Source organism: Vigna unguiculata, chromosome 7 (genome assembly GCF_037176805.1).
Source record: "Vigna unguiculata cultivar grain cowpea cultivar isolate G323 ecotype 2 chromosome 7, ASM3717680v1, whole genome shotgun sequence".
Taxonomy (NCBI): domain Eukaryota; kingdom Viridiplantae; phylum Streptophyta; class Magnoliopsida; order Fabales; family Fabaceae; genus Vigna; species Vigna unguiculata.
In genome coordinates, this window is record NC_140798.1 from 5,488,973 (window position 1) to 5,513,551 (window position 24,579).

The 24,579-nt window shown below is 33.6% G+C and overlaps 2 protein-coding genes across 7 annotated transcripts; one reads left to right on the forward strand and one right to left on the reverse strand.

Annotated features, from left to right (window-relative positions):
- Positions 1-995: 995 nt before the first annotated feature.
- PKT4 (peroxisomal 3-ketoacyl-CoA thiolase 4) lies at positions 996-5,755 on the forward strand. The gene is made up of 14 exons (XM_028082482.2): positions 996-1,223; positions 2,059-2,135; positions 2,281-2,365; positions 2,555-2,681; positions 2,767-2,865; positions 2,955-3,022; positions 3,148-3,255; positions 3,356-3,433; positions 3,515-3,647; positions 3,734-3,830; positions 4,537-4,660; positions 4,748-4,856; positions 5,316-5,399; positions 5,483-5,755. Exons 1-14 carry the CDS (start codon positions 1,134-1,136, stop codon positions 5,587-5,589), a joined length of 1,386 nt encoding a protein of 461 aa, XP_027938283.1. The 5' UTR covers positions 996-1,133; the 3' UTR covers positions 5,590-5,755.
- Positions 5,756-10,806: 5,051 nt separating this feature from the next.
- LOC114191682 (RING/U-box superfamily protein) lies at positions 10,807-19,855 on the reverse strand. 6 transcript variants are annotated; one of them, XM_085676244.1, is made up of 10 exons: positions 19,655-19,830; positions 19,357-19,390; positions 16,784-17,673; positions 14,903-15,536; positions 14,707-14,790; positions 13,727-13,924; positions 12,050-12,141; positions 11,549-11,648; positions 11,281-11,379; positions 10,807-11,202 (listed from the first exon to the last, which is right to left on the reverse strand). In XM_085676244.1, exons 3-10 carry the CDS (start codon positions 17,668-17,670, stop codon positions 11,140-11,142), a joined length of 2,157 nt encoding a protein of 718 aa, XP_085532370.1. In that variant the 5' UTR covers positions 17,671-17,673; positions 19,357-19,390; positions 19,655-19,830; the 3' UTR covers positions 10,807-11,139. The 6 variants fall into 6 exon arrangements, 2 of the variants coding, with proteins under 2 accessions (XP_085532370.1, XP_085532369.1); XM_085676243.1 differs by lacking the exon at positions 19,357-19,390 and having other exon boundaries at positions 19,655-19,855; XR_014996809.1 differs by lacking the exons at positions 10,807-11,202; positions 11,281-11,379; positions 19,357-19,390 and adding exons at positions 12,394-12,670; positions 12,817-12,936 and having other exon boundaries at positions 11,618-11,648; positions 19,655-19,855.
- Positions 19,856-24,579: the final 4,724 nt, after the last annotated feature.

A 24,579-nucleotide genomic window follows, 5' to 3' on the forward strand; every position in this document is an offset into this window, starting at 1 on the left:
TATGATAAAGCTTTAAATGTTCACCAAATTGAAAAACTTTCACAAGATTAAGCAAAGACTTTAGGGAGTGGATGATAAATTGATAATTCAACATTTCCATCATATTCATATTCATACTTTAACATATACCATGTATTCTTCAAATTTTAGCACATCCCAGAATACATACACTTGTGTTTACCACTCATACAAGAATTTGGTACATTTATGTAGAAGTTTAGAAGAAAAGTAACCAATATACACAAGTGCAAGTCTTTTTTATGCAGGTCGCAGCCTGAGCAAGCTACGGATTATGCGGGTTGGATTTTTGCAGGCTAGCAAGCTCAATATCTCAGCGTGCCTGCATTTTTTTTTTTGCAAACCTGCAAGTTGATCCAACGAACTAAATCCATATTGTCATCCTTTTTATCATTACCATAGTCAAGTGAAAAAAAAAAACACTCATAAAAATAAAAAAATAGAACTATTATAATATAAGATAAAATTTATATCAAAACAATATTGAAATTATATATTTATATTAATGAAATTAATAATTCAAGCAAAACTATTTTTAATAAGATAAATATTCCTCTTAACATATCGTTATGACTTCTTCAAACATCTCTATTAGAAAATTATCAGAATAACATATTAAATAAGAAGTGAAAAATGTATTTTTTTTAACAATAATATTTGTTTCATGATTTTAGTCTTGGATTTTGTTAGTAAATTGTTATATTTTTTAAAATATTGAATTCAAGGTATGTTTTATTTATTTACTTATAATAAACCTCGACATAACACTTTCTTATCAAAATATGGTGAACAAATTTAATGAAATGAATATAAAAAAAAGAAAATAAACTTTAAAAAAATGAATATGTAATAAAAATTATGAAATTTCTAAATCTGTAAGGAAAAATCACAAAAAAAGACAAAAACATACATTGAATATTAGATAAAAGCCAAATTACAATTTGGTATAATAAATTTATAATAATATGTGAAAATAATTATGACTTTTTTTGTTGCTTCCAAACTGGATAAATAAACGGAAGTATGAAGTGATCAAATCAAATCTCTTCTTTGAATCTCACCATTCTTCCTTTCTCTGCGAATTCGATTTACTTTCCAAATCACGAAACTCAAAAATGGAGAAAGCGATCAACAGACAGAAGATTTTGCTTCATCATCTCAACCCTTCATCATCCACCCACGCCAATGAATCATCCTCTCTCTCTGTTAGTTTCTTTCATTCCCTTTTTCTGTCTTCACTTTCTTACCACTAACATGGCGTTTTCGTCGTTACCCTTTTCGTTTAATCTTTTGATGCTTGTTTGGCTTTTGGAAAAACCGTCCCTTTCGCTAACTTTGCCATGATCAGCTCCCTTGATTGGTTATTAGCTCAAAATATTTGCATATTCATTTCATAGGTTGTTTGACATGTGTGTTGATTACCCTTTTGTTAATTCTGTGACAATTTGTTCTCTTCTTTGATTGTTAGCTCAGAATTTTATAAAAGTTTTGATCTTGTATCTTGTTTTCTCTTGATTGATTATTACCCTCAGAATTGTGAAGAAATATTTTTTCGTGGATGTATTTTGTGATTTTGTAGGCTGCTAGAGTGCGGGTCTTGGAAGAAGGAAAAACATGACTCTTTTTTCTACATATAGTTTCCTTGATTGATTGTTAGGATTTTGTTATTTATAAAAGAGTAATATGTATATGGACGTGTTCATGTACTGAACGTGCTTATATTTGTTCAATAGGTTGTTTCACTTGTTTTGAAATGGAACGTGTTCATGTTTCCCTTTTGACATTTAAATCCGATTTTTTTTTTCTTGATTAATTGTTTGCTAAGAATTCTTTCTAAGTTTTGATCTTGTATATATTTATGATTTTATATGCCCGACAGGGCGTTTGAGAAATTGTGCACATATGATTCTTATGCTACACATGGTTTCCTTGATGGATTGTTAGGCGTTTGTTGTATATTTTTATCACAAAACAATTTGTATATTGATGCTTTTATTTGCTGTCAGTTGATTGTTTCTTTGTTGAACTCTTGATCACCAGGCTTCAGCATGTGCGGCGGGGGATAGTGCTGCTTATCACAGGACATCTACATTTGGGGACGATGTTGTGATCGTGGCGTAAGTTGTGCTCTTACTCAATTGAAATATGTCATGTTAAACAAGTTTTATTTATCTAATGACAGTTTACAGCTGTGAATTATGAGGATTTGTTTTTGATGGATCTTTATCTTTTACCCAAAATTATGTATTTCCAATTCTGCAGTGCTTATCGAACTGCTCTTTGCAAATCTAAGCGTGGTGGTTTCAAAGACACTCATGCTGATGATCTACTGGCTCCTGTTTTAAAGGTTTCAGTTCTTTGCTTTTGATTTTTAGTTTTTGTGCATTTTCAATTTTGGATGAGTTCTAATAAATAACTGCTTTTCTTAAGCTGTGTTGATTTGTGCAAAGGTATTTGTAACTCTAGTTTATAGTTTACTGTATTAAATGTAACTTTCTATTCTATAACTCTACATGAACATGGGTTTTCATCATAGGCTGTAATTGAGAGAACCAATGTCAACCCAAGTGAAGTTGGGGATATTGTTGTGGGTTCTGTATTGGCTCCTGGATCTCAAAGAGCTAGTGAATGCCGAATGGCTGCATTTTATGCTGGTTTTCCTGGTATGTGTACATATTCCGTGCTTGTGAACCTGATATGTGACTCTGATTTGTTATTGATAGTACATGTGATTTTATTTCCATCCAGAAACTGTACCTGTTAGGACTGTTAATAGGCAATGTTCGTCTGGACTCCAGGCTGTTGCTGATGTAGCTGCTGCTATAAGGGCTGGATTCTATGACATTGGTAAAGGATGCACCATTTTTCTTTGTTGTTCTTCTTGTGATTGTTAATGATTTTTAGCGTCTTATGTTATCTTTACTTATTTTGTTTAGGCATTGGTGCTGGTTTGGAATCTATGACAGCGAATCCAATGGCATGGGAAGGATCAGTTAATCCTAAAGTATTTTTCCCTCTTTTCATCTCTCCATCTCCTCGGCTTTATTATATAATCTTAATTTTTATTTTAGGAAATAAAACTTCTAACATGGCTGCAAGGTTATGATATTTTCTTTGGTGTTGTGACAGGTAAAAATGTTTGAGCAAGCTCAAAACTGTCTTCTTCCAATGGGTATTACCTCTGAAAATGTTGCAAATCGCTTTGGTGTTTCAAGGAAGGAACAAGATCTGGCTGCAGTAAGTTGGATATATGTTTTCTTAATTTAAGATTTCGTATTTTATAATTTAATGACTTTGAACTGAAGCTTCTTAACAATTATGTTGTTTATGTTGTTAGGTTGAGTCTCATAGACGAGCTGCTGCAGCTACTGCTTCTGGTAGATTTAAAGATGAAATTATCCCAGTTTCCACCAAGGTATTGCCGTTACAGGGTATATTGAATCTTTCTTTGGCGTCTTGGGTGCTGAATATAACCTTTTTTTTTTTTTTCTAACAGATTGTGGACCCTAAATCTGGTGAGGAGAAACCTGTCACCATTTCTGTTGATGATGGAATTCGACCTGGGACAACAGTATCTGATCTAGGGAGGCTCAAACCTGTCTTCAAGAAAGATGGAACCACTACTGCTGGTATAAGATCAAAAAAACCTGATTCATTTCCCCAAATCCCTTCTAATTGATGTTCTAAGTTTAATCATGTGATACCTGTGCTTTAGGTAATTCTAGCCAGGTGAGTGATGGAGCTGGAGCTGTTCTGCTTATGAAAAGAAGTATTGCACAGCAAAAGGGCCTACCCATTCTTGGTGTATTCAGGTACATAGTCTGTGCCATATTAGCTTTAGTCAATGGAAATATTTATATATCCAGTGCATATTGAAATGTCAATGCTCTAGATTAAAGTTTGAATTAAGTTTTTAAAAAATTGAGAAAAAATATATTTTGGAATTATTAAATTAGTGCTCAGCTGCAGAATGATGCACTTTTTCTCTGTTTTGGCCAAACAACACACATTTATACTTATCTGGTTTAGTAAATGGTATATCTAGTTCCTTATGCTAGGTGTATATTTGACTATCAAATCCTACTAGATTAGTACCAATTTTCTTGCCAACTATACCAGCAACATTTTGGCACACGTTTTCACGTAGAGTGCTTTATTCACCAAAAGCATAATTGCACAGAACTCAAAATACATTCAAAAAATAAGTACTGACAAATTCCTGTTTTGTCATGTTTCTTATACAAGTGCACCCCTTAGTAAAATAGAAAGGAACTTTCATTCACTATAATCCCTAAATACAAGATTCATACAATATTATCTAGGAAGAGAACAATTTTTGAACAAACCTGTCAAGCATTTCTTTTAGAAACTGGAACTTCATATTTATATATATTTATCTTTCTTGTAATGAATTGTTCCATTCTAAAATCATAAACTATATTATCAATGTGCTTAAAATTTGAAATTGAATAATTGATAAGATAGAAATGTGAACATTATTTATTGGCTGTCATCCAGGACTTTCTCAGCAGTTGGTGTTGATCCTGCAATCATGGGTGTGGGCCCTGCTGCTGCAATTCCTGTTGCTGTTAAGGCTGCAGGTCTAGAGCTTGATGATATTGATCTTTTTGAAATAAATGAGGTACTTGACCAATGTGTTTGTGTTACATTTTCCGTTTTCTCTGTCTGAATTTACATATACTAACTTCAATAATTTGTTTGTGTTAAGGCATTTGCTTCCCAGTTCGTGTATTGCCGAAACAAGCTAGGACTTGATCCAGAAAAGATCAATGTTAATGGAGGTGCAATGGCAATTGGGCATCCTCTAGGTGCAACAGGTGTATATCACAACTTTTTATCTTACATTCCAAATGCAACAACACCACTGTTATCTATACACCATACTCCAATCCCTTGTTGGATAAGTCAAAAGTTATAACTTATAGTGATACAGCCTAATTCTTTTTATTCAAGAGTATAGCAGTTCATGTAAGTTCTTTGTAATTTTCATACATTCCTAATTTAATTTCAGAAAACTACTTAAGATTTAAGATTCTTACATATTAACATACATAAATCACAAAAAATATACTAACTTTGATTCATGAGAGATCCAATGAGAGTATGTTTTTCAATTCCTCGGTTATCCAATCTCCGTTTCAAATCTATCTCTTTGTCTTATTTTCTTCTGTTCTGGACAACTGATGTTACTTGTAAAATTTCTGTAGGATTTTTGTCACGTTCACTTGCTAAATTCGAATAATACATGACATTTTGTTTTTCAATTTTTTTTGTAGGTGCTCGATGTGTTGCTACACTGTTGCATGAAATGAAGAAACGTGGCAGGGACTGTCGATTTGGGGTTATATCTATGTGCATAGGTACACTCACTTTCTCACTGTATGTTTTGGCTTGTGCTTAATAAACATGTTGCAGAAAATGATGGGTTGTCTGGTGTGAGCAGGTACTGGAATGGGAGCAGCTGCTGTTTTTGAGAGTGGTGATTGTGCTGATGAACTATGCAATGCCCGGAAAGTGGATAATCTTCTTCTATCCAAGGATGCTCGCTAGAAATACCTTCCTCCTACTTACTAATCAAATAAAAATTACAATAAGGCTTTCTCCTATGCTAGTGGAAATATCAACCACTGTTCAACAATTTTAAACTTTTCTATTCATAAACCAGAATTGTTTTGTTATGTGTTTTGTTTAATTATACACACTTATATATTTTTTTTTTCTCTCCTCACACAAGTTATTACATCTTTTACTCTCTCTTCTCTCCCCAATTAGAATGAACAATAATAAACAAGTGGATTCCGTGTTTTCCCTGTTTAGAAAAGATGCAATGCAGAAGACCGAAACATGTCACACTACAAATGAAACTATTTGAGATCTTACATAAGCTCGAAATGGTTAATGTGTCAAACGCCATTGTTTCATTTTCATAAAATATGATCCTGTGATATGTTTGGATCTGCAAGTGAAGACCCGTTCCCCATCTTCAAATATAACAAGAAATTTTTTTATAATTATACTCTTCGGTTTCTCCAATGCAAATTCACGTGAAAATATTCTTCAGCGTTACTTTGCTGTTACGTGATAATTGAATGTATTATAGGTGATTAGATGTTAATTATATATTATGAGTAATAAGTACGTATAATATTGATTATAACATAATTACATTTAAGGTTAAAATATTTCGTTGGTCTTCGTTTTTGTCGCAGAATTTTAATTTGGTAATCGTATTTTTATTAGTCTCAATTAGGTCCTCATTTTTGTAAATTAGTATCAATTAGATTGACAATAATTTGACAATAATTTGATATTTATACAATAATTTGACACGTGTCACCATATAAGATTGACACGTGACACACTGCAAACCTGACACGTGGCATAAATATTTAAAAAATAATAATTTTTTTTAAAAAAATAAATTTTAAAAAGATTAAAAAAAATTCAAAAAAAAAATTCAAAAAAAAAAATTCAAAAAAACGAGAAGCTGACACGTGGCACCTACTTAACGGTGTTAGTTCTTTGCTAACGGAAATGACCTAATTGATACTAGTTTATAAAAATGAGGACCTAATTGAGATTAATAAAAATACGAGGACCAACAGAGTATTTTAATCTACATTTAAATATATAATGTAAATCCGGTTATAAACATACAAAGCATTAGGTACTCAAATCATGTGAGTCTAGACATAAGGGGTTATTAATCAACCACACCTCGGGTTAATTTCATGATCATCTAAAAGTCATTATCTTGCCAAAGACTAGGACTTTTTGTCACTTTCACCACATAAATCATTCTACTTTATATGAGTGTGAATGATTATTAGAGTTCAAGTTACCTTCCTTTATTTAGACATCTCCTATATCAAGGTATACATAATCCATACCATCACCAAGAGTTTTCCATGAAACTCTTTTACCAACAACATTTCACATGTCATCTCAAGCATTATAGTCTCATGTCAATACATAGCCAACCAACCAAGTCATGTCTCATTTCATACCAACACATCCATTTCAGTCTCATTAAAGCATACAAAATTGGCATGGTCATATACTTCGAGCATGAAAGGTAAATAAAACAATCATAAAGCAATTTCAGCCAATACAATGTTTCCTGCACGAATCTCGCCCAAGCTAGAGGTTCTCGCTCATGCTAGAGAGACTCTCTCGTTCAAGAGAACCCATTTCGCCTAGGCGAGAGCTCGAACAGTGAACACTATAGGTTTCTGCGGGTTCTTGCTTAAGCGAGACCTTCTCGCCTGAGCGAGATAATTCGTCGCTCAAAATGGAGGCTCGTCGCATGGGCAAGAGTTCAAGCAGAAACCAGGTGAGCTTCTACTATTCTCGCATAGGTGAGATATGCTCGCTTGGGCGAAAATACCAGTTCTCTCCACTGTTCACGCATGCAACAAACAAACATTCAAAGCTAAACAACATTTTAACATTTTCCAGGCAACCACAACAACAAACAAGCCAAATAAACATGAAACCAAACCAAGATAAGTAGAATATTGTATAAAAACGTGTAAACTCTAGCTTCTCTTACCTGGAAAAGGAAACCATAGTGGAAGAGAGTTCTAATAGGAGCTCACCACAGTGAACGACAACTTAAGAAGCTGAAACAAAGACAAGTGTACAAGAAAAGAAGGCTATTAGGACGACCCAAAACTGAACCAACACTACCAAACAGAAAAGGGAGGGAAAACACAAGGTTCAGGTGTTTAACTTACGTTGAAGGAGCTTTCGACTAGCTTCGAGGAAAGTTTCGCAGTTGCCCTAGCACAACTTCTGCTTCACAAGAGAACAAGAGTGAGAACGTTTTAGTGAGAGAGGGAAGAAGAGGGAATGACCGAGTGGAATCAGAACTGAGGGGTTTTTCTTGCCTTTGGAAAAAGGCTGGTGGGCTAACCTTGGGCCCTCCCTTACTCACTAGAGTTAGGCCCATTAAGCTTAAGACAAAAAAATGGCTCCTACAGATTATAATACTAATAATAATATATTTGGTTACATCTTAGAAATCATTTCCAAAAATATGCTGCAAACTAAAAAGCAAAAATGAATTCTTACAAAGAAAGTGAAAGTTTGTTAGTGTTATAATCATAATAACTTTGAAGCATGTGCCTTCACTTGTGTTTGTTCATGATTTCATGGGATAGATGGAGAAGGTTTTCAGTAGGGGTGGGTAAAAAATTTAATTTTCTTGTCCGATCCATTTTTGCTCTCATTCAATCCATTTAAAATCCATTTTATTAAAAATTCAATTCATTTAAAATCCATTTTAATGGATTTGGATTTCACTCTAATCCACATTTTATATATTTCATGGATTGAATATTCATTCTCTAAATCAAGATTTTCAAATATGGATAATCCAAAAAATTCAATCCAAATTTTCAATTTAATTTTTTAGCTGGATTAGGCTAAAGTTTGAGATGGACAAGGCTAAATCAGACTCAAACGGGTCGTGCTCGACGGGCAGGCCCGACTATCCTAAAGGGTCGAGCGGACCCGACAAACAAAATAGGTTAGACGGGCACGACGACTCGGATGAGTTGATAGACTAGACAACCTGAATGGGTCGGGCGGGCATAAAGACACGAACGAGCTCGACAGGCCCGATGACCCGAACAAGTCAATCGGGCCCGATGACCCAAACGAGTTGATGGGTCCGATGACCCGAACAATTCGATTGTGTCCGATGACCCGAATGAGTCAATTGGGCCCGAAGACCCGGACAGGTTGGGCCGACCTTGATGGGGTCGGGCGGGCCCGATAACTCGGACAAGCTGAGTCGGCCCGACGACTGGATGGGCCATACCAGACGACTTGTACGGACCGGGCAGGCCCGACAACCCTAAATGGTCAAGTGGGCCTGACGATCGACCATCTGAGATTGGGCTGACACGACAACTTGACCGTGTTGGGTCGACACGACGAGTCAGATAGACTATGTTGTCCCAACGACCTAAGCGGGTCGGCTTGGCCTAGCCTGAAGACCTAGACGGGTCCTAGACCTTTCGACCATAAGCCAACGACGAAAAGTATAATAATATATTTTAATAAATAATATATCTTCATGTTTAAGAAGAAAGCCCATGGGTAGGTCTTGAACCATATAACTTTTATGTGGTTTTTGGCCTTGTGGGCTTTTTTAATGGGGAACTTTTTGCATGGTGGACTTTTTTGGCCCTAAGCCACGTGGGCTAAGGCCTAGTCCTGTGGATTTGAACAAATTGACAACTCTAGCCAAATTGTATCGTGTCGGCCTTAAGGACACAAGTTTTATAAAATTCAATTTAAATTTCTTTTATAACAAATGAATTCTGGATTTTGAACTTGATCCAAATATTTGGACCAGATTTAAATCTTGATCCAAATATTTGGATCTGGATTTAAAAGAAAAATCAAAACTAGTTTTACTGAAAAAATAGATTTGGATAAAAAATCTGATCAAATTATTTGAATCTAAAATAAATATAGATTGGATCATTAAAAATCAAATCAATGATTATTCCTAGTTTTCAATAACAAGTTTTTGAACTAAATCCTCTTAGAACCACAAATTTTAAAATTTTAGAAATTTATAAATGGTTAAAACTTGAATTATTTTAATTTTAATTTATTTCATTTTAAAATATTTTGTATAAACAAATCAATTTCAAAACTTATTTTAGATAAGAAAATTTAATTTGTACTGTATATGCTTTTAGAAATATATATTTAAAAGAAAAATGTAATATCAAACGTAATGAAAATAAATATTACTAAGCTCTAAAATTTTTTATAGTTAAAAATTAATACAATATAATATCTAACCATTTTAAACATAAACATGTTGTCTTTTAGATAATAATAGAGGAGAAAGAAAAATGAGATAAAGAAAGAAAGAATAGAGGTGAAGGAAAGGCAACAAAGAGAGATTAGGAAAGATAAAAAAGACAGGGAAGAGTGGAGAAGATATACAAGAGAAGAAAATGCAGAGAGAAAATAAGAAGAGGAAAATATGGTTTTAGAATAATATAGAAGAAAAGTGTTATCATTAATAATTGTTGTGTATGTTATTAAATAGATAGTAATACAATGATTTTAATATTGGTAGACATGTGTATAATATTTTTATTTATAAGAAAATAAATTACACTAATATTGTCTGTGTAAATTTCAAATTATATTGACATCATTTTTTTAAAATTACAATAAGTAAATGTTTTACTAGTTTTAAAAAATATTAAATTATTCTCTTTTTTAAATTACAAGGGTGTTTTCTTAAATTTTAAGAACATGGCACACTTTAAAAAAAAAACTATGATATTAAAAAATATAAAGTGATAATTTGAGAAAATAATTATAAATGTATGTACCTTAATAAAAAATATATATCTATTACATAATTTATAAATTTTAAAGAAACAGATTTATTTTTATGGACCATTGTCACGGAAAGATATCAAGAATTTGTTATTTTTCATTGACATAATAGAAAATTACCTTTATATCTTTGAATGAAAATAAAACAAAGTTGTGTATGAAAGGAAGACGAGTTTGTAATCTTTTATATGATTTTAATGTAATTTTTTCATACTGTACTTTTTATTTATTCTAATAAATTTTCATATAATAATAAATAACTAGTGAACTTTGAAACGTCAATATAAAAATTCTCTCTAAATAGTGAGTCTCACACTCTTCCTCCTAAAGAGTCCAAAACTTTGGTTAGAGATTAAACAAGGACCATTATTCTCATCTTTAAGAGAAAAAAAATTTTGAAGATTGGGCTCGTGCCAACTCTGCAGTATTTAGCAGCAGCAGCAGTAGAAGTTAAATTACAACATCAGTCATAACAGATTTCTCAAAATGCATTCATTCTTGCCCCACAACTAATCACAATTTAAAAAAGACAGTAACAGTATATCAGCATCGTTACGACTTGCAGATCTTTCTGTAACTATTCGCTTTTGAATATCTACTGTATCAAAAGATAAATTAAAGGCACTGTGATTATTACCTTTTCCCCTGAAAGAAAAAATGAGGTGGCTGATTGATGAATATCTAATGCATCAAAAGATAAATTAACAACCTAAGTCCTAAAATGGATTAGGTGATTGATGACTTGCAGACGGGGCATGATGTTTTCCTCTGGAGCCAAGGATCAATACACTGCCAAGAATAGATTAGAGCAAATTAGCATTTTATAATTTCAAAATAGAAACAAACAAATATGCTTAATGGTCTCACATCTTTGTGAAATTTGTGCAAACAGGGAAGGTGGCGAATAGTTTCTCCCTTGACTGGGGTCTCAAGACATATAGCACATGGCTCTGTCATGTTGTCATTCTGTGACAATGAACATAAAACATATCAGCATTGAATCAAAAATCAATTCCATTTTCCCCCAGAATTGAAACTGGACCAGCAGATCATGAAGGGTTGAGGGAAAAAGGAGACAGTGTTAAGGGTCATCCCAAAAGTGGATAAAGAATTTCACCAGAAAATAATAACTGACCTGGATGGTGGACTGTGGAAGGCTATTGATCAGATTAGTAGACGCACCAGTATGTTGGTGATTTCTCTCGTCAAGGGCCAATAACATTTCATAATCACTTCTGCAAGAAAACATGGACCATAAATTCATAACAGAGATAAAAGAAATAAAACTTTCGGTAAACAATTGCGAAGCCACCATACCCAAGAACCTAATTCAAAAATTCAGATATCAAGGATACAAACTTATGCCAAAACTGAGTAACATTATGGGGCCCTTGCACAACAAAAAAACTCGTGTTTTGGTGACGTGCAGTACTACTTAACATACAGAATGAAGAACTTGTACGCGGCCTCCCCACATTGGTACTTTTATCTCATTCTGTCCTCTCACTTTCTAAGTTGTTACTATTCTAAATTTTAAGAACCAAAAATTAAGCTTAATTTTAGAGATTAAAATAAATGAGAATGAAGCATAGGTTATGCGCACAAAGTATAAATAAATTATCCAATACAAACTTACTCATTGAAATCACGTCGCCCGTTAAAGATGCCATCAGCAATATCACTGAAATCCCCCATTGAATTTTCTAAAGCTTCCAATATATCAAGTCTCTGTACAGGAGAGATGGATGCCATGGAAAATTAAAATTATACATGTTCAATACCACATAATCCCAATCCAAAATTTACAAATTCAAAGATGTATGCTTGTATGCTAAGAGACTCACTTTGAGGATGAGATTAAGCAAAAGTACAAGTTCTTACTATATAACAATTTGGTGGGGAAGCAAGAAGTTATGGTGAAAATTTTTAATAAGATTTTACTTTTGTCTCGAGTTCGGTCTGTTCAAAATATCCCCTCACCTTATTGTAAACAAGTTTTCCTTGTACATAATTCCAAAGCTAGAGCAGTGTTATCAAAATCGGCTATGGTAGCACCATGTCAGAAATTGGTGACAGTTGTACCTGCCACCACAGAGGTGGCAATGCTGGTTTGACATCATGGCCACTTTGGACGTCCCAGAACAGACATCGTGGAAATCACATTTCAGAATGCAAGAATGTCCAGCGAATATTGTCAGATTTGTGACCCCTTTCGAGAGGTGGAAGAAGTCTCAGGTCAATCCATCCTGACCCAGACCTGAGGAAACAAATCCTGACTTCTAAAAGGCAGTTTTTGGTCCTTTATAACCCAACTCAAGCCCAATAAATTAAAAAAAAAAGGAAAATGGAGTGGATTAGGTCATAAACCGGAAGTCAATCCATGTCCAAAATTAAAAGGCTAACCTAGCCTTAAATGAACATAGTTGCAGACCCGTTCTGCCACCTCAGTGACAAAGACGCCGCTGCCTACAACTAGTTCCACCACAGCCGGCAACTAGTTTCGCCTCCGCCAACACCTGCATTCTGTTTTTTTTTTTTTCATTACTTATTTTATTAACATCCATCTTTAGTTGTAGGGGTAAGCTAAAACTTCAAATCTTTAATTTAAATTCAATCCATATCATCCAAATTCATATTACTTTGTCTATTTTAATGGATTTATCTCAAATCATATTTTTGGATTCTATGTCCAGTCCATTTAATTGGATTTGGATTTAAATATAAAATAGATTGGATAATTTTTTGGATTTTGAAAATCAAAAATTAAGGTGAGCTTTGGATCAGTTCAAGGTATGCAAGATTAGGTTGAGTCAGGCCCAAGTAAGGTAGAACCGGGTTGAGTTGAGCCAAGTTGGGCCCAAGTCATGCAAGGTAGGGTTAGGCTAGGCCTAAGTGAAGTTGGGCCATACCAGACCAGTCCTTGCATATAAATGAAAAAAGTAAATGCATACTTTATTTGGTTTTCTTAAGTACAAAATAAAATAAAACAAGAACCTGGGGAAAAAGAATTAAAAATACAAGGCACCCGAGTTCCGTGCACCAACTCCCACTCCTCTTTCTCCACCATATGAACAGTGGAAACTCCCATTAAAAACCCAGTTAATGGAGGAATGCCTTTAAACAAGTACACAATAAAATACTCTAGAATTATTTTATTAAGATAAGGAATTAATTACAAAAAAATGACTGCATGCTACCAAGATATGACATTGCAAGAAAATTTACGTTAGGAAGTCATGAAGGAATGCAAAGAGAAGAAAGATAGATAAGAAAAGAAAGAAGAAAATATTATAGGGAAAATGTATGAGGATACCATGTCTAAGTCCATATCCAGAGGAAACCGGGGGCCTCTTCCTCTAGATGGCATGTTAGGATTCCGAGTCCTACTTGTAGCACGACTCCTCAACTGTGACATTCTATTAGAGAAAGAAACTACAGGCATAGCTCTCCTTCTAGAAGAATTCTGATTAGGCCATATACGAGGCTGTCTGTTTGCCCTAGGAAGCCTTGCCTGTATATTGAAAAAGTAGATTTGTCAAAACCCCCTCTACTCAGCTATCAATTACTATATCTCTAAATTGACCAACTTTTCAACTAACAAAAAACTGGCAAGGCAACAAGATATCCTCTTGCTTGAGGGTACAAGTTCTAATAATATTTCTCTAGCATCCTGTTAACTAGGACACAGAATAGCATTGAAATACGCTCATCACAGATAAATTCTAGAGAATTGTACAGTTATGCCAAATAACAAAGATAATGGTTATGTTCAGTGGCGGACGGACCTAAGTATAGTTGAGCCTAGGCAAGCACCCCCTCTCATGTTTTAAAATTATTATCAAATATCTGGAAAAAAATATTTTGCCCCCATAATCCCCTAATTTTGCTCCCCTTGTTTCTTTAAAAGATTGCTTCATTGATACTCAACTAATTTCTAATTAAAATCTGAAATTGAAACTCCTAATTCTTCAGTATAAAATTCAATTAAAAGAATAATTTATTATTCCTAATTGCCCCTATTGACTTAGGATCTTAGGTTATGTTATATGTAGCTTTCAAGTTCCTTCCAGACATTTCGACCCTTAATTCAACACCATCCATAAATCATCTAAGTTTTATAAAAATATTTGAAAGGGTTAAATAAGTACATACAGGACATTTTAGCATTGCTGCATAAAAGGAAGCCTCTTAACAACATAATATTAAGGGAAACATACAAGAAACTTAGTTTATACATAAAGGAGTTTTCTGTAACATATTCATTTAAGAAAAAGGAAGAAAAGGCTTAGTTACAGGATGATTTATGCTGGGACTATCAATGGATGTAGGCAGAAGATCCTCTGCATGGTGCAACTCCCACGCTAAATGTTCATCAATCTGCAACAAGTCAACATATGATGAAGTTGTTGTAAAAAAAGAAATATATGCTTAAACCACACCTCATAAGAGGCGAGAAAAATAAGAAAAGAAAAGAAAAGAAAAAACCAACCCCTCTGTTTTCAATGAAATCATCATGATACAATTGTTCTTGGAGTTCACGTGCCAAAATCTCATCTGCTTCCACTTGTCTTGCTCGAGCTTCCAAGCTATTGTTGTCATTATCATCTAAATCTTCAGATGATCTGTACCTTGGCGTGGATACCAACTCAACCACTTCAGGATCCAAGCCACGGCTCCGAGATGAGCTTGCTGAGTTCCTTGGTGTGGATAACAACTCTACCACTTCCGGATGTGAACTTGATGATTCCCCAGGTGGTTCACGTCTTCTTTGCCTTTTAGCCAGAATGTCAGCAGTAGGACGGTTAACAGCTGATTGGTCCGCATCTAGCATGATCACAGAACTTGGTTGTGCGGTATGATCTGATTGAGAACCATGTACATGTGTGCTGCTTTGATTACTCCCGAGGTTTCTTCCATCCACTGTGTGTGTATTCCGCCTATTAGTAAATCTTCCAACACCATTATTTCTCGTCATGCGATGCCCATGTACATCATACATGTGCTGATTAGCATTCATGTAATTACGAGTAGTTCTCCAACCATCTTGTACTCCAGAGTATTGAAGTGAATTTCTTGTATCATTACTGGTACCAGTGACCTCTTCGTGATTGATGGCAGGGCTACTGAAGAAATATCAAATTCCTCTTCAGTATTAGCCAACAGAAACAAAAGATGTAACCAATTTAAACATGTAGACAATGTTACGTCCTTTTCACTTTCCAAAACGATTCTATAAACATTAGGGACCAATATTTAGTTTGAATTTTACCAACCAAAAAAAAAACTTGCATAGCACAATGAAAGTATTCATACCTCCAACAGACTTTGCAATGACTCCCTGGTTAGGAAAATATTTGACAAAATTATGAAACATGGATTGCAGGCTATAAGGGCAATCTATGGAGACTCGATCTGAAAAGCTGAGTGAAGTCTCAAGAGGTCCACTCTTGGTGGATTTAGATTTCACATCAACTAGAAATATGGTAAATGTAGGCCCTATAAGGCTTTTTGCTAATCCTCACCATAAGATCCAGTTTTGTAAGGTGGACATTAAGCCCAAATTCTTAACACAATCAGAACTACCCTAATGCTAGAGGAAGACTTTTTTAACTTGTTATTTTTCTGAATGACCCTTAGTTCTAATTAAACGTACTTGTGTCAAAAACTTCAAGAAGTTCCAACAACCCAGTCAAAAATCAATGATTATGACGATCAATACTCAATAAATATGCATTTTTATGGTAAAAATTTTTACTGCAATAAATGAACTGCATGCATGCCTTTTGACCAAGAAAGAAGAAATAATCTCATTTCATTTTCCGTTGTAACCCCAAAAATCAAATCCATTTAAGAGTGGTAAACTCTAAGAAAGAGAGAAACGTTGGGCTGAAACCATATATTTCTGAGACAGCAGAGGTACTTTTTTTTTATATTGAGAGAAAGGAATCAATACAACAATTGAAGGAGATTTTATATTCTCTAATAACAAAGACATGATACAGGAATAAATAAAAAACATTCCTAATAATACATATATAATCTAGATATTTATATTGTATCAGTTCCTCATTTCTATAATTATAACAAAGAGAACCAATTTCTAGTAAAATGTGGACATATTGGATAGCCTTAGCAAGTAATTAGATTCAATACATTTATAAGTTATATGATTCACTAGCTTGTTAAAGGCTTTACAGCACCTAGTCAATTATCAAGCTGCTAGCAGTTTATTCATATAATGTAATAAAAATTCCATGCAGATAAATCTTGTAGAACTCTTGAGGCAAGATTACCAGCAAATGATGATATTACCTTCAAGTCATCAACTAAAAATTAGAAAGAACTTGAAAGTGAAGCATGGTCACGTTACCTGCTAGCAGCGCAAAAAGTTCCAGCACTGCATCCATTCAATGGAGAATAAATACGAACTTCCTTTCCTTTAACTCTACCATTGCCTCTCTCTCTAGCAACTATGTCATCAACACTATTTGGCGACACTGCATTGCTAGAAAGCGCATGATCAGCATGGCTCTGTTCAACATCTTCAGTTTGAAGGTTTCTCTGTTCAGCTAATTGTTTAGCCCTTGTTGCAATATTAACAGGTAAAATACACCCATTTCGCACCAATCTCTTGTTCTCTCTACCTCGTGGAGAGGGGGAAACAAATGAAGGCAAAGACACTTGCTTATCATTTTGGGATCGAGAATCCTGAGACAGAGAAATACCCTTGCCACGATCCACAGATGTATTAGAACCTGGAAGTTTACACTTTCCAGTGAAGGGATTTCTAGATGTAACAGACGAATCTAAAATGGCTGGCGACAAAGAGTTCCCAATAGCTGCTTTGGGTGCTTTCTTGTCTTCAGTTGCATGATCTCTTGATGCACCAAGTGAGAAAGCTGGTTTCAGTTGTTGGCTCGGTCCATTCTCTTCAGTCAAATCTAAAACAGGAATATCTCGGTGAGATGATTTAGAAGAAACCTTGGAGTTTATACTTTTCCCTCTCTCCATCTTTTCAGCTCCACTAGAATGCATTGTTTGGCCTCTCCTAAACATGGGAGCATTTTGAGAAGGATAAGATTTCTCTGACGGGGACGATGTAGTACAGAAATTATTATTCATTTCAACTGCAGCATTAAAAGCTCTGCCCCTCTTCTCAGGATTACATAAACGTTTTTGATCATCACCCCTCACAGTTATTCTATCTGGGGTATCAGGAACTTCCACAATTTGATCAATTTCCATATCTTCTGCCATGTCCTGTTTTCAAATCATAAGAGCGATAATGAAACATTGCACAAAAACAGTAAAGTAATAAATACAAATGACAGTAACTTATGCACATGAAAAAGTTCCATGGACCATATAAGAACTCTCCATATTCAGATGCTATTAATGCACAAAAAACACTCTACAGCCCAATCTATTTAACCCTAAAATGGTTGCAAACCAGATAACATATATAATTCCAAATTTGAACCCATTAGCAGCTGAACACCAAGGCGCAACTTTGCTGCTGCACCATGGGTCGCCCTCAAATACAATATATTTTAACTAAAAAAGTTTAATGGGAAGAAATTCAAAAGGACAGAGGGGAGAAGAATGCAAAAGGAATAGGAGGACAAGAACCTCCCCTTAAAAGAAAATCAAAATCAAAAGCACAGAACAAAAGATATCGGCGTAGAAAACCAGGACAACCCAAACCCTCAACATAAATGCAAGGAAGCCCTTTAAAGGAACATGTGTTTTACACTATATAGAAGTCAAACACCAAAGTAGAAATGGTTTTCCTTAAGAATGCAAGAATTTACAACCACAGCAAGAAAATATTGGACATTGTGAACAAAAATTGTCTTCTTTCCATATACCAAAAATTAGTAAAGCTGGTAAAAAAAGGTTCCAAGTATAGATGTCACACCAAATATTCTGTAAACAATTCTGAGCTTGCAATACACAATAAAAAATATCAGGGGTACATTATCCACATTTTTCATATTCCAAAATAAATTATTTCATTACAATTTGTAAATACTAGTTAATCAAATAGAATTTAGTGAATAGCACAAATCTAAAATATAAGAAGAAAAATTTAAAGCTTAGCACAATTTAAAATTACCTTATTCCAGCAAAAAAGAATAAAAATTTTTTTAAAAGAAACAAAGAAAAACATTGTAGAGTTAAAAAATGTTAGCTTCTGATATAGCATAGCATCAACATATCCTGATTTTAAATTTTTTGAAAATCTAAAAGTTCAAACTCTTTTCCCTATATGAATAGTTTTCTTTACAACAATAACACTGAAAGGCAGATGAATAAACTGAAACATCCAAACAAAAACCTAACATAATAATAACGAAGAAAAAAGTTCCAATGTATTTTACTCTTAACAACAATGTTAGGATACATAACAAAGACCCCGATTTTAATAAACCATGATATACAAAGGGTTATAGTATAGAAACCTAATAGGTAGTCAAAGGCTTTTAGCATAGTAATATAAAAAACCTTGAGAAATATTACAAAAAAAAATAACTATAGAAACCTAATAATTAACACAAACAAGATACGTAAAACCCAATTGTTTGGACATGATAGTTTGAATGCTCGAACCTAGCACCCAGAGGCCACAAATTGAAGCAAAACCTACAAAAAAAACTAATGCAATCTCCCAATAAAAACTGAAATGTAAGAGGCATACATAAATGACTGGTACCAACAGTAAAAGAAACAGAACCCAATCAAACTGACCTGAAACCAGAATTGCTGCTTCAATCAAATAAAATAAAAAACAAATTGAACTCAAATTTGAAATCACATAAATTACAAATTATCATCTAACGTCACTGAATGATTTTCATAAAAATCACAAAAGAGATCAAAATTGGAGCAAAACAGTTCAAATTCTAAAAAAAAAAATGTGAAAAGAAAGTTACTTCACTGTACCCACAAAATCAAGCGAAGAATAAAAAAGCGAAACCTGAAACAAATGGATAAACAAGCACCATCAACCTAGATAAAAATTCGACAAGCTGTGAAAAATAAAAAGAATGAAAACCTAACCACCAACGCAAAATGAATCAGATAGATGATAAAATCGAACAGTTCACAAACAAAAAAAAAACAAAAAATTAAAAGAACCAACAAGAATCTAATTGAGAAATGAAAAGAAAGCATTGAAGCGCATTTCAAAAGCATAAACGAAGCAAAGAAAATTAAAAGGAAAAAAGGTGAAAAAGAATACCAGATTAGTAGAAAGTATTTTTAGTAAATTTGAACGATGAAGATGAACACGACAGAGAAGAGAAGGGACATGGATTTATCAGTGCGGGAAAGATGCCGGGTCGGTACGATCCGACCCGAATTCAAGGTGGATAGAAGAGCCCAAACCAAATCACAGAACAAAAGAGACGTGAACAGAGAAAACTTTCATATGTTATTTCCGTTGCAAGAGAAATTTTTAAAATTTGACTAATTATTCAAAAATAATTAATTTAAAATAGTGAACTTTGATTGGTATATGTGTATGGAAAGTTTAAATAATTTAGTTATAGAATGTAAATAAATGAAAATAAAGTATTTAAAAATAGCTCAGCTTTTACATTAATATTTCATTTAGTTCATGTAGATAATTACATATTATAATTAAAATGCATTTTAGTCTCTTGTTAAAATACAATTTAGTTAAACATTTAAGAACCAAGTTGCATCTTAATACTAAAATGAGAGATATGTTTGTAAAGAAATATGATTCTGAAAATTTGAGAGTCATTTTTTAAAATGTTATTAATTTAATAACAATCACTAACTCATAGTAAACTAATATATATGTTTGATTTGTTTTCAGAGTGATTCTTGCATATAGAAACCCTTTATATCATCAGTTAATTTGTAGTGAAATGAACTGATTTGGACAAGAATGAGATACATGCACGTAAACTATGCTTATATTAAAATAATAAAGGATTATTTTATTTTATTATATAATATAATATGGAAAAAATATATTAAACTATAATCAAATAAACTTTGATTGGTACATGTGATTAAAAAATTAATATTAAGACTAAATTGATAAAACTAAACGAAAATAAAGATCAAATATATATTTTAATCATATATTTTATTTTAAAATTAATTATTTTATAAATAATTTATTTTTAATCATTATTCTAAAAAAAAATTTGTCTTAAATCATTATTTTAAAAACTTTCTTTTGTCTTAATGCGTGGACTAAACCGTTTGTTTTTTTTTTTAATTTTACATTTAACAACTATTTTAAAAATTAATTACATATTTGTTATTGATCTTAACTTAAATTTTTAAAAAATTAAAAAATGCAACGTCTGTGTGTTCGTTAGTAATATATAAATCAAATATTAATAAAAATAATACGTATAACTGTAATAAGAAATAATAACAAGTATAATAAAAATAATACGTATAATTATAAATGGTTAACTTGTTAATTATTAATTATCCAGACTCCAATTACTAATATATTAACTATTCTTAAGATTACAATGACTAACTCATTAATTATTTATAAGACTTCAATCACTAATTCATTAATTATCTATAAGACTCCAATGGTTAATTCATTTAATTTTATTATAAAATCTATAAAGTAAAATAAAGTTTAGAAGTTATTAACGAAAAAAAAAACCTCAACAAGAAAAATCCAAAACTAACTTTGAACATATCACAACAGTATAAGTTCTGTTTGAGACCTTTGAAGACTAAAAAAAAGGTTAAATTATTGTTTTAGTCTTCTAATTTGTTAGCAATTTTTAAAACGGTCCTTTAATTATTCAGTGTCTCAATTTAGTCCTAAAGTTTTCAAAAGTGACTCAATTTAGCCTTCAAAGTTAACAACGTTAAAATCAGTAACGAAACAGTGACATGACTGTTTTACTTTGTCTCACTTGGAATTACGTGGCCCATAACACTACGCTTATGTGGAAGATGAATTCGTTTGAATCTAATTAGGGTTATTGATAATGGAATTGGGATCAGGTGGAAAACGACGTCTTGAGGCATTACGTTGGTGTGAGGAATTGGGAGCAACACCCATTTCGTTCGTGTGGTTGTCGTCTGTAATCGAAATCATCGAGCATTCCAGGTGAGTTCTGCTTCGAATTTTATATCTTTGCGATTTAGGGTTTTGTGGATTTTGTTTTTAATTACTGAAATTGGGGGGTTTTAGGTATCGGGTTTTTGATTTGGACGCTTGATTATCGTTTTCAATTGAAAATTTGTTTAATTTTTTCGATGTTTCTGTGTTGTCCCACCATTTTCACATTAGTGTGTAGTTTATGGTCCCCTTTTAGCGGGGTTAGTGTATCCTGTCGGTTTGTCGGTGGTATTTGTTGCAATAAAAGTATATTGTTGTGGGTATGTGGACATTTCACAGGTTCACAAGCAATACTCACTTTTTGTGATGGAAGATGACAAGTTTCAAGTGGTTATTCACCATGGAGGACATTTCGTGAATGAGTGGGGAATTAAGTATGTTGATGACCAAAGAAGCTAATTGTCATGTGACCAAGACAAATGGTCTTACTTCGAGGTGCTTTCTATATTGAGAGAAATGGGTTATATTAATGTGAAGGACCTATGCTATTCAGTAGGAGGTTGTCCAGTGTTGGAGGAAACGTTGTGGCATTTCGTTGATGATGTTGGTGCACTGTATATGGTCGAAATCGCAAAGCAACGTGGTGAAGTCCGTATGTATGTCATTCACCCAGTTTGTGTAGCAGAAGAGGTGCATATGTTGGAATATTATCCAGCTGAGGATATTGGTGAAGAAAATACTGGTGTGGAGAATGACATTGGTGTGGAGAATGACACTGAGGCTGGAGTTGTAGAGGATTTACGAAATGAGGTTGAGGTGGAGAGGGAGGCAAATGTGTTAAGAAATGAGGTTGAGGTGCAGTGTAATGGTGCAGAACAAGTACAGCCCAAAAGTGGTGAGGTTGAGGTGCAGTAGGGCAGAAGAGTTAGAACAAGTGCAGTGTAATGGTGCAGAACAGGTCCAACCCGAAAGTGGTGAGGTTGAGGTGTAGTGTGAGGCATAATAGTTAGTAAATGAGGCTCATGTGCAGTGTGAGGCAGAAGTTTTAGAAGAGGTGCAGTTTAATGGTGCAGAACAGGTCCAACCTGAAAGTGTTGAGGTTGAGGTTGAGGTTCAAAATCTGGGTGAATCACAGGTACAACCTAAGAGTGGTGTCTCACAGGTCCAGCCTGAAACACAAAATGTGGAAGAGGTTCAGATTGAAGATGGTCCCTCCATTGATTCCATACATGAAGAAAGTGATGGTTTATTTGATGTGGACAATATGTGCCTCCAACCCATACACCAACTTCTGATGAAGGGCAAAATTTGTCAAGTCAACAATTTGTGCCTCCAACCCAACCATCAACTTCTGATCAATCTGTTCCTGCAACCCAACCATCCAATCCTGATGTAAGTGCAAATATGCCACCAGCCGTGATTTGTACACAAGCTTCAACTTCAACTGAACCAAGCACTACCCAAGAGTCAATTCCATCAGTTCCAGCACATCCCACTGCAACACCAATTCCACCACTACGTCCCCCATCACGTGGCATACCTAATATAAGGCCAAAACTTCAGCACAGGCGGGGTCGTGTTTGAAAACCATGAAAATATTGTGTTAATCTGAATCTGAATCTGATGTTAACCATGAAAACCATTTGTATTTTATATTTTGTTAGTGGACAAGACATAATCTGAATCTGATGTATTTGGTTTATGTAGAACTTATTGTGGTTGTATTTTGGAGAAACACTCTTGATGTAGTATTTTGGAGCAAAATTGATTGTGGTATTTTGGAGAAACTCTGATGTTCTAATTTGTAGTACTTTGGAAGCATATAAATGAACAAGTTTATATATAAACTTTGATATTCTGATATATCACAAGTTTCCTTGTTTAGTTACAATCCTTTTCTGTGTGATTTATGTGCACTATGTAATAGCCAAAAACATATAAATGAACAGGTTTATATATAAAAAGAAAATACACATATTTCACTAATTTTGGAACTTTATATATGATATGAAAACCAAATACAACTTTGGTGCAGTATATCATATCACACCATACCACAACAAAACATAATACAAACAACCCATTCACAACAAATTAGGGGCTTTTGATCACTACTGAAACTAAGAATACATTCACTAGAACAAGAACACAAACAATTCCTATTAGTCTCTTTATAAACAATTCTTATTAATCTCTTTACCCATTTCTCATACAACTTATTACTTTTCTCTAAACTAACAATCTTCCTCCTTTGTCTCATGATAACATCATCTCTGTTGTCAACATCATCTTCTCCACACCACTTGAAATAATTACAGCCAACAGAATCTTCATTTCCTCTTTGTTCATCAAATCAAGAACAACAAAATATACATTATTCACAATCACGAATTACAAAAAAAACACCCAACAACCTAACCTTGAAATTCGGACAATCCCAAAATTTCTTCCCAACATTTCTACTTGTTCTGGCAGTTCTCATGACAACAACCTTTCCACATTGACAAATGGGAGACACACCCAATCCCTTCCACCACCACCACCACCAAGAGAGGACACACCACGATTTTGATTGCCCAAACATGTGCAAGACTTACATGAGTTGGCTTCGGACATGTCTCTCAACACCAAAATCTGGGGACAAAATGCTTAAAGGAATTTTGTGCAACAACAAAGCAGAGGGGAAGAATGAATTTAGGAAGGATCCTTGCCAACATTTAGGGTTTCATGATTCAATTTTTTTTTAATTACCCCTTTTCTACTTATGCCACGTCAATTACTTCTACCTATTAAAAACGTTGACACGTATAAGTAGAATTTTGCCACCTCATAACTGTTTGAACGACGTTTGTTTAAATTAAATGGAGAAGACTAAATTGAGTCACTTTTGAGAACTTGAGAACTAAATTGAGACACTGAATAATTGAATGACCATTTTGAAAATTGTTAACAAATTAGAAGACTAAAACAGTAATTTAACAAAAAAAATGATGTAAAATTTAAATTAGACCTTATTTAATAATAATTACCAATCAAGTTAAAATCAATTAGATAGGTATAATTTAATCATTTAATTATAAGATCTATAATTGACA

Bases quoted from the DNA above. Each gene is read 5' to 3' on its own strand.
- LOC114191682 (XM_085676243.1), bottom strand. From the start codon at position 17,670: ATGGCAGAAGATATGGAAATTGATCAAATTGTGGAAGTTCCTGATACC. The intron at 14,791-14,902 runs GTTGGTTTTTTC...GACTTGTTGCAG, and splicing joins ATTTCATTGAAAACAGAGGG to ATTGATGAACATTTAGCGTG. The intron at 13,925-14,706 runs GTAACTAAGCCT...TTCAATATACAG, and splicing joins GTCCCAGCATAAATCATCCT to GCAAGGCTTCCTAGGGCAAA.
- PKT4 (XM_028082482.2), top strand. From the start codon at position 1,134: ATGGAGAAAGCGATCAACAGACAGAAGATTTTGCTTCATCATCTCAAC. The intron at 2,866-2,954 runs GTAAAGGATGCA...TATTTTGTTTAG, and splicing joins GGCTGGATTCTATGACATTG to GCATTGGTGCTGGTTTGGAA. The intron at 4,857-5,315 runs GTGTATATCACA...TTTTTTTTGTAG, and splicing joins GCATCCTCTAGGTGCAACAG to GTGCTCGATGTGTTGCTACA.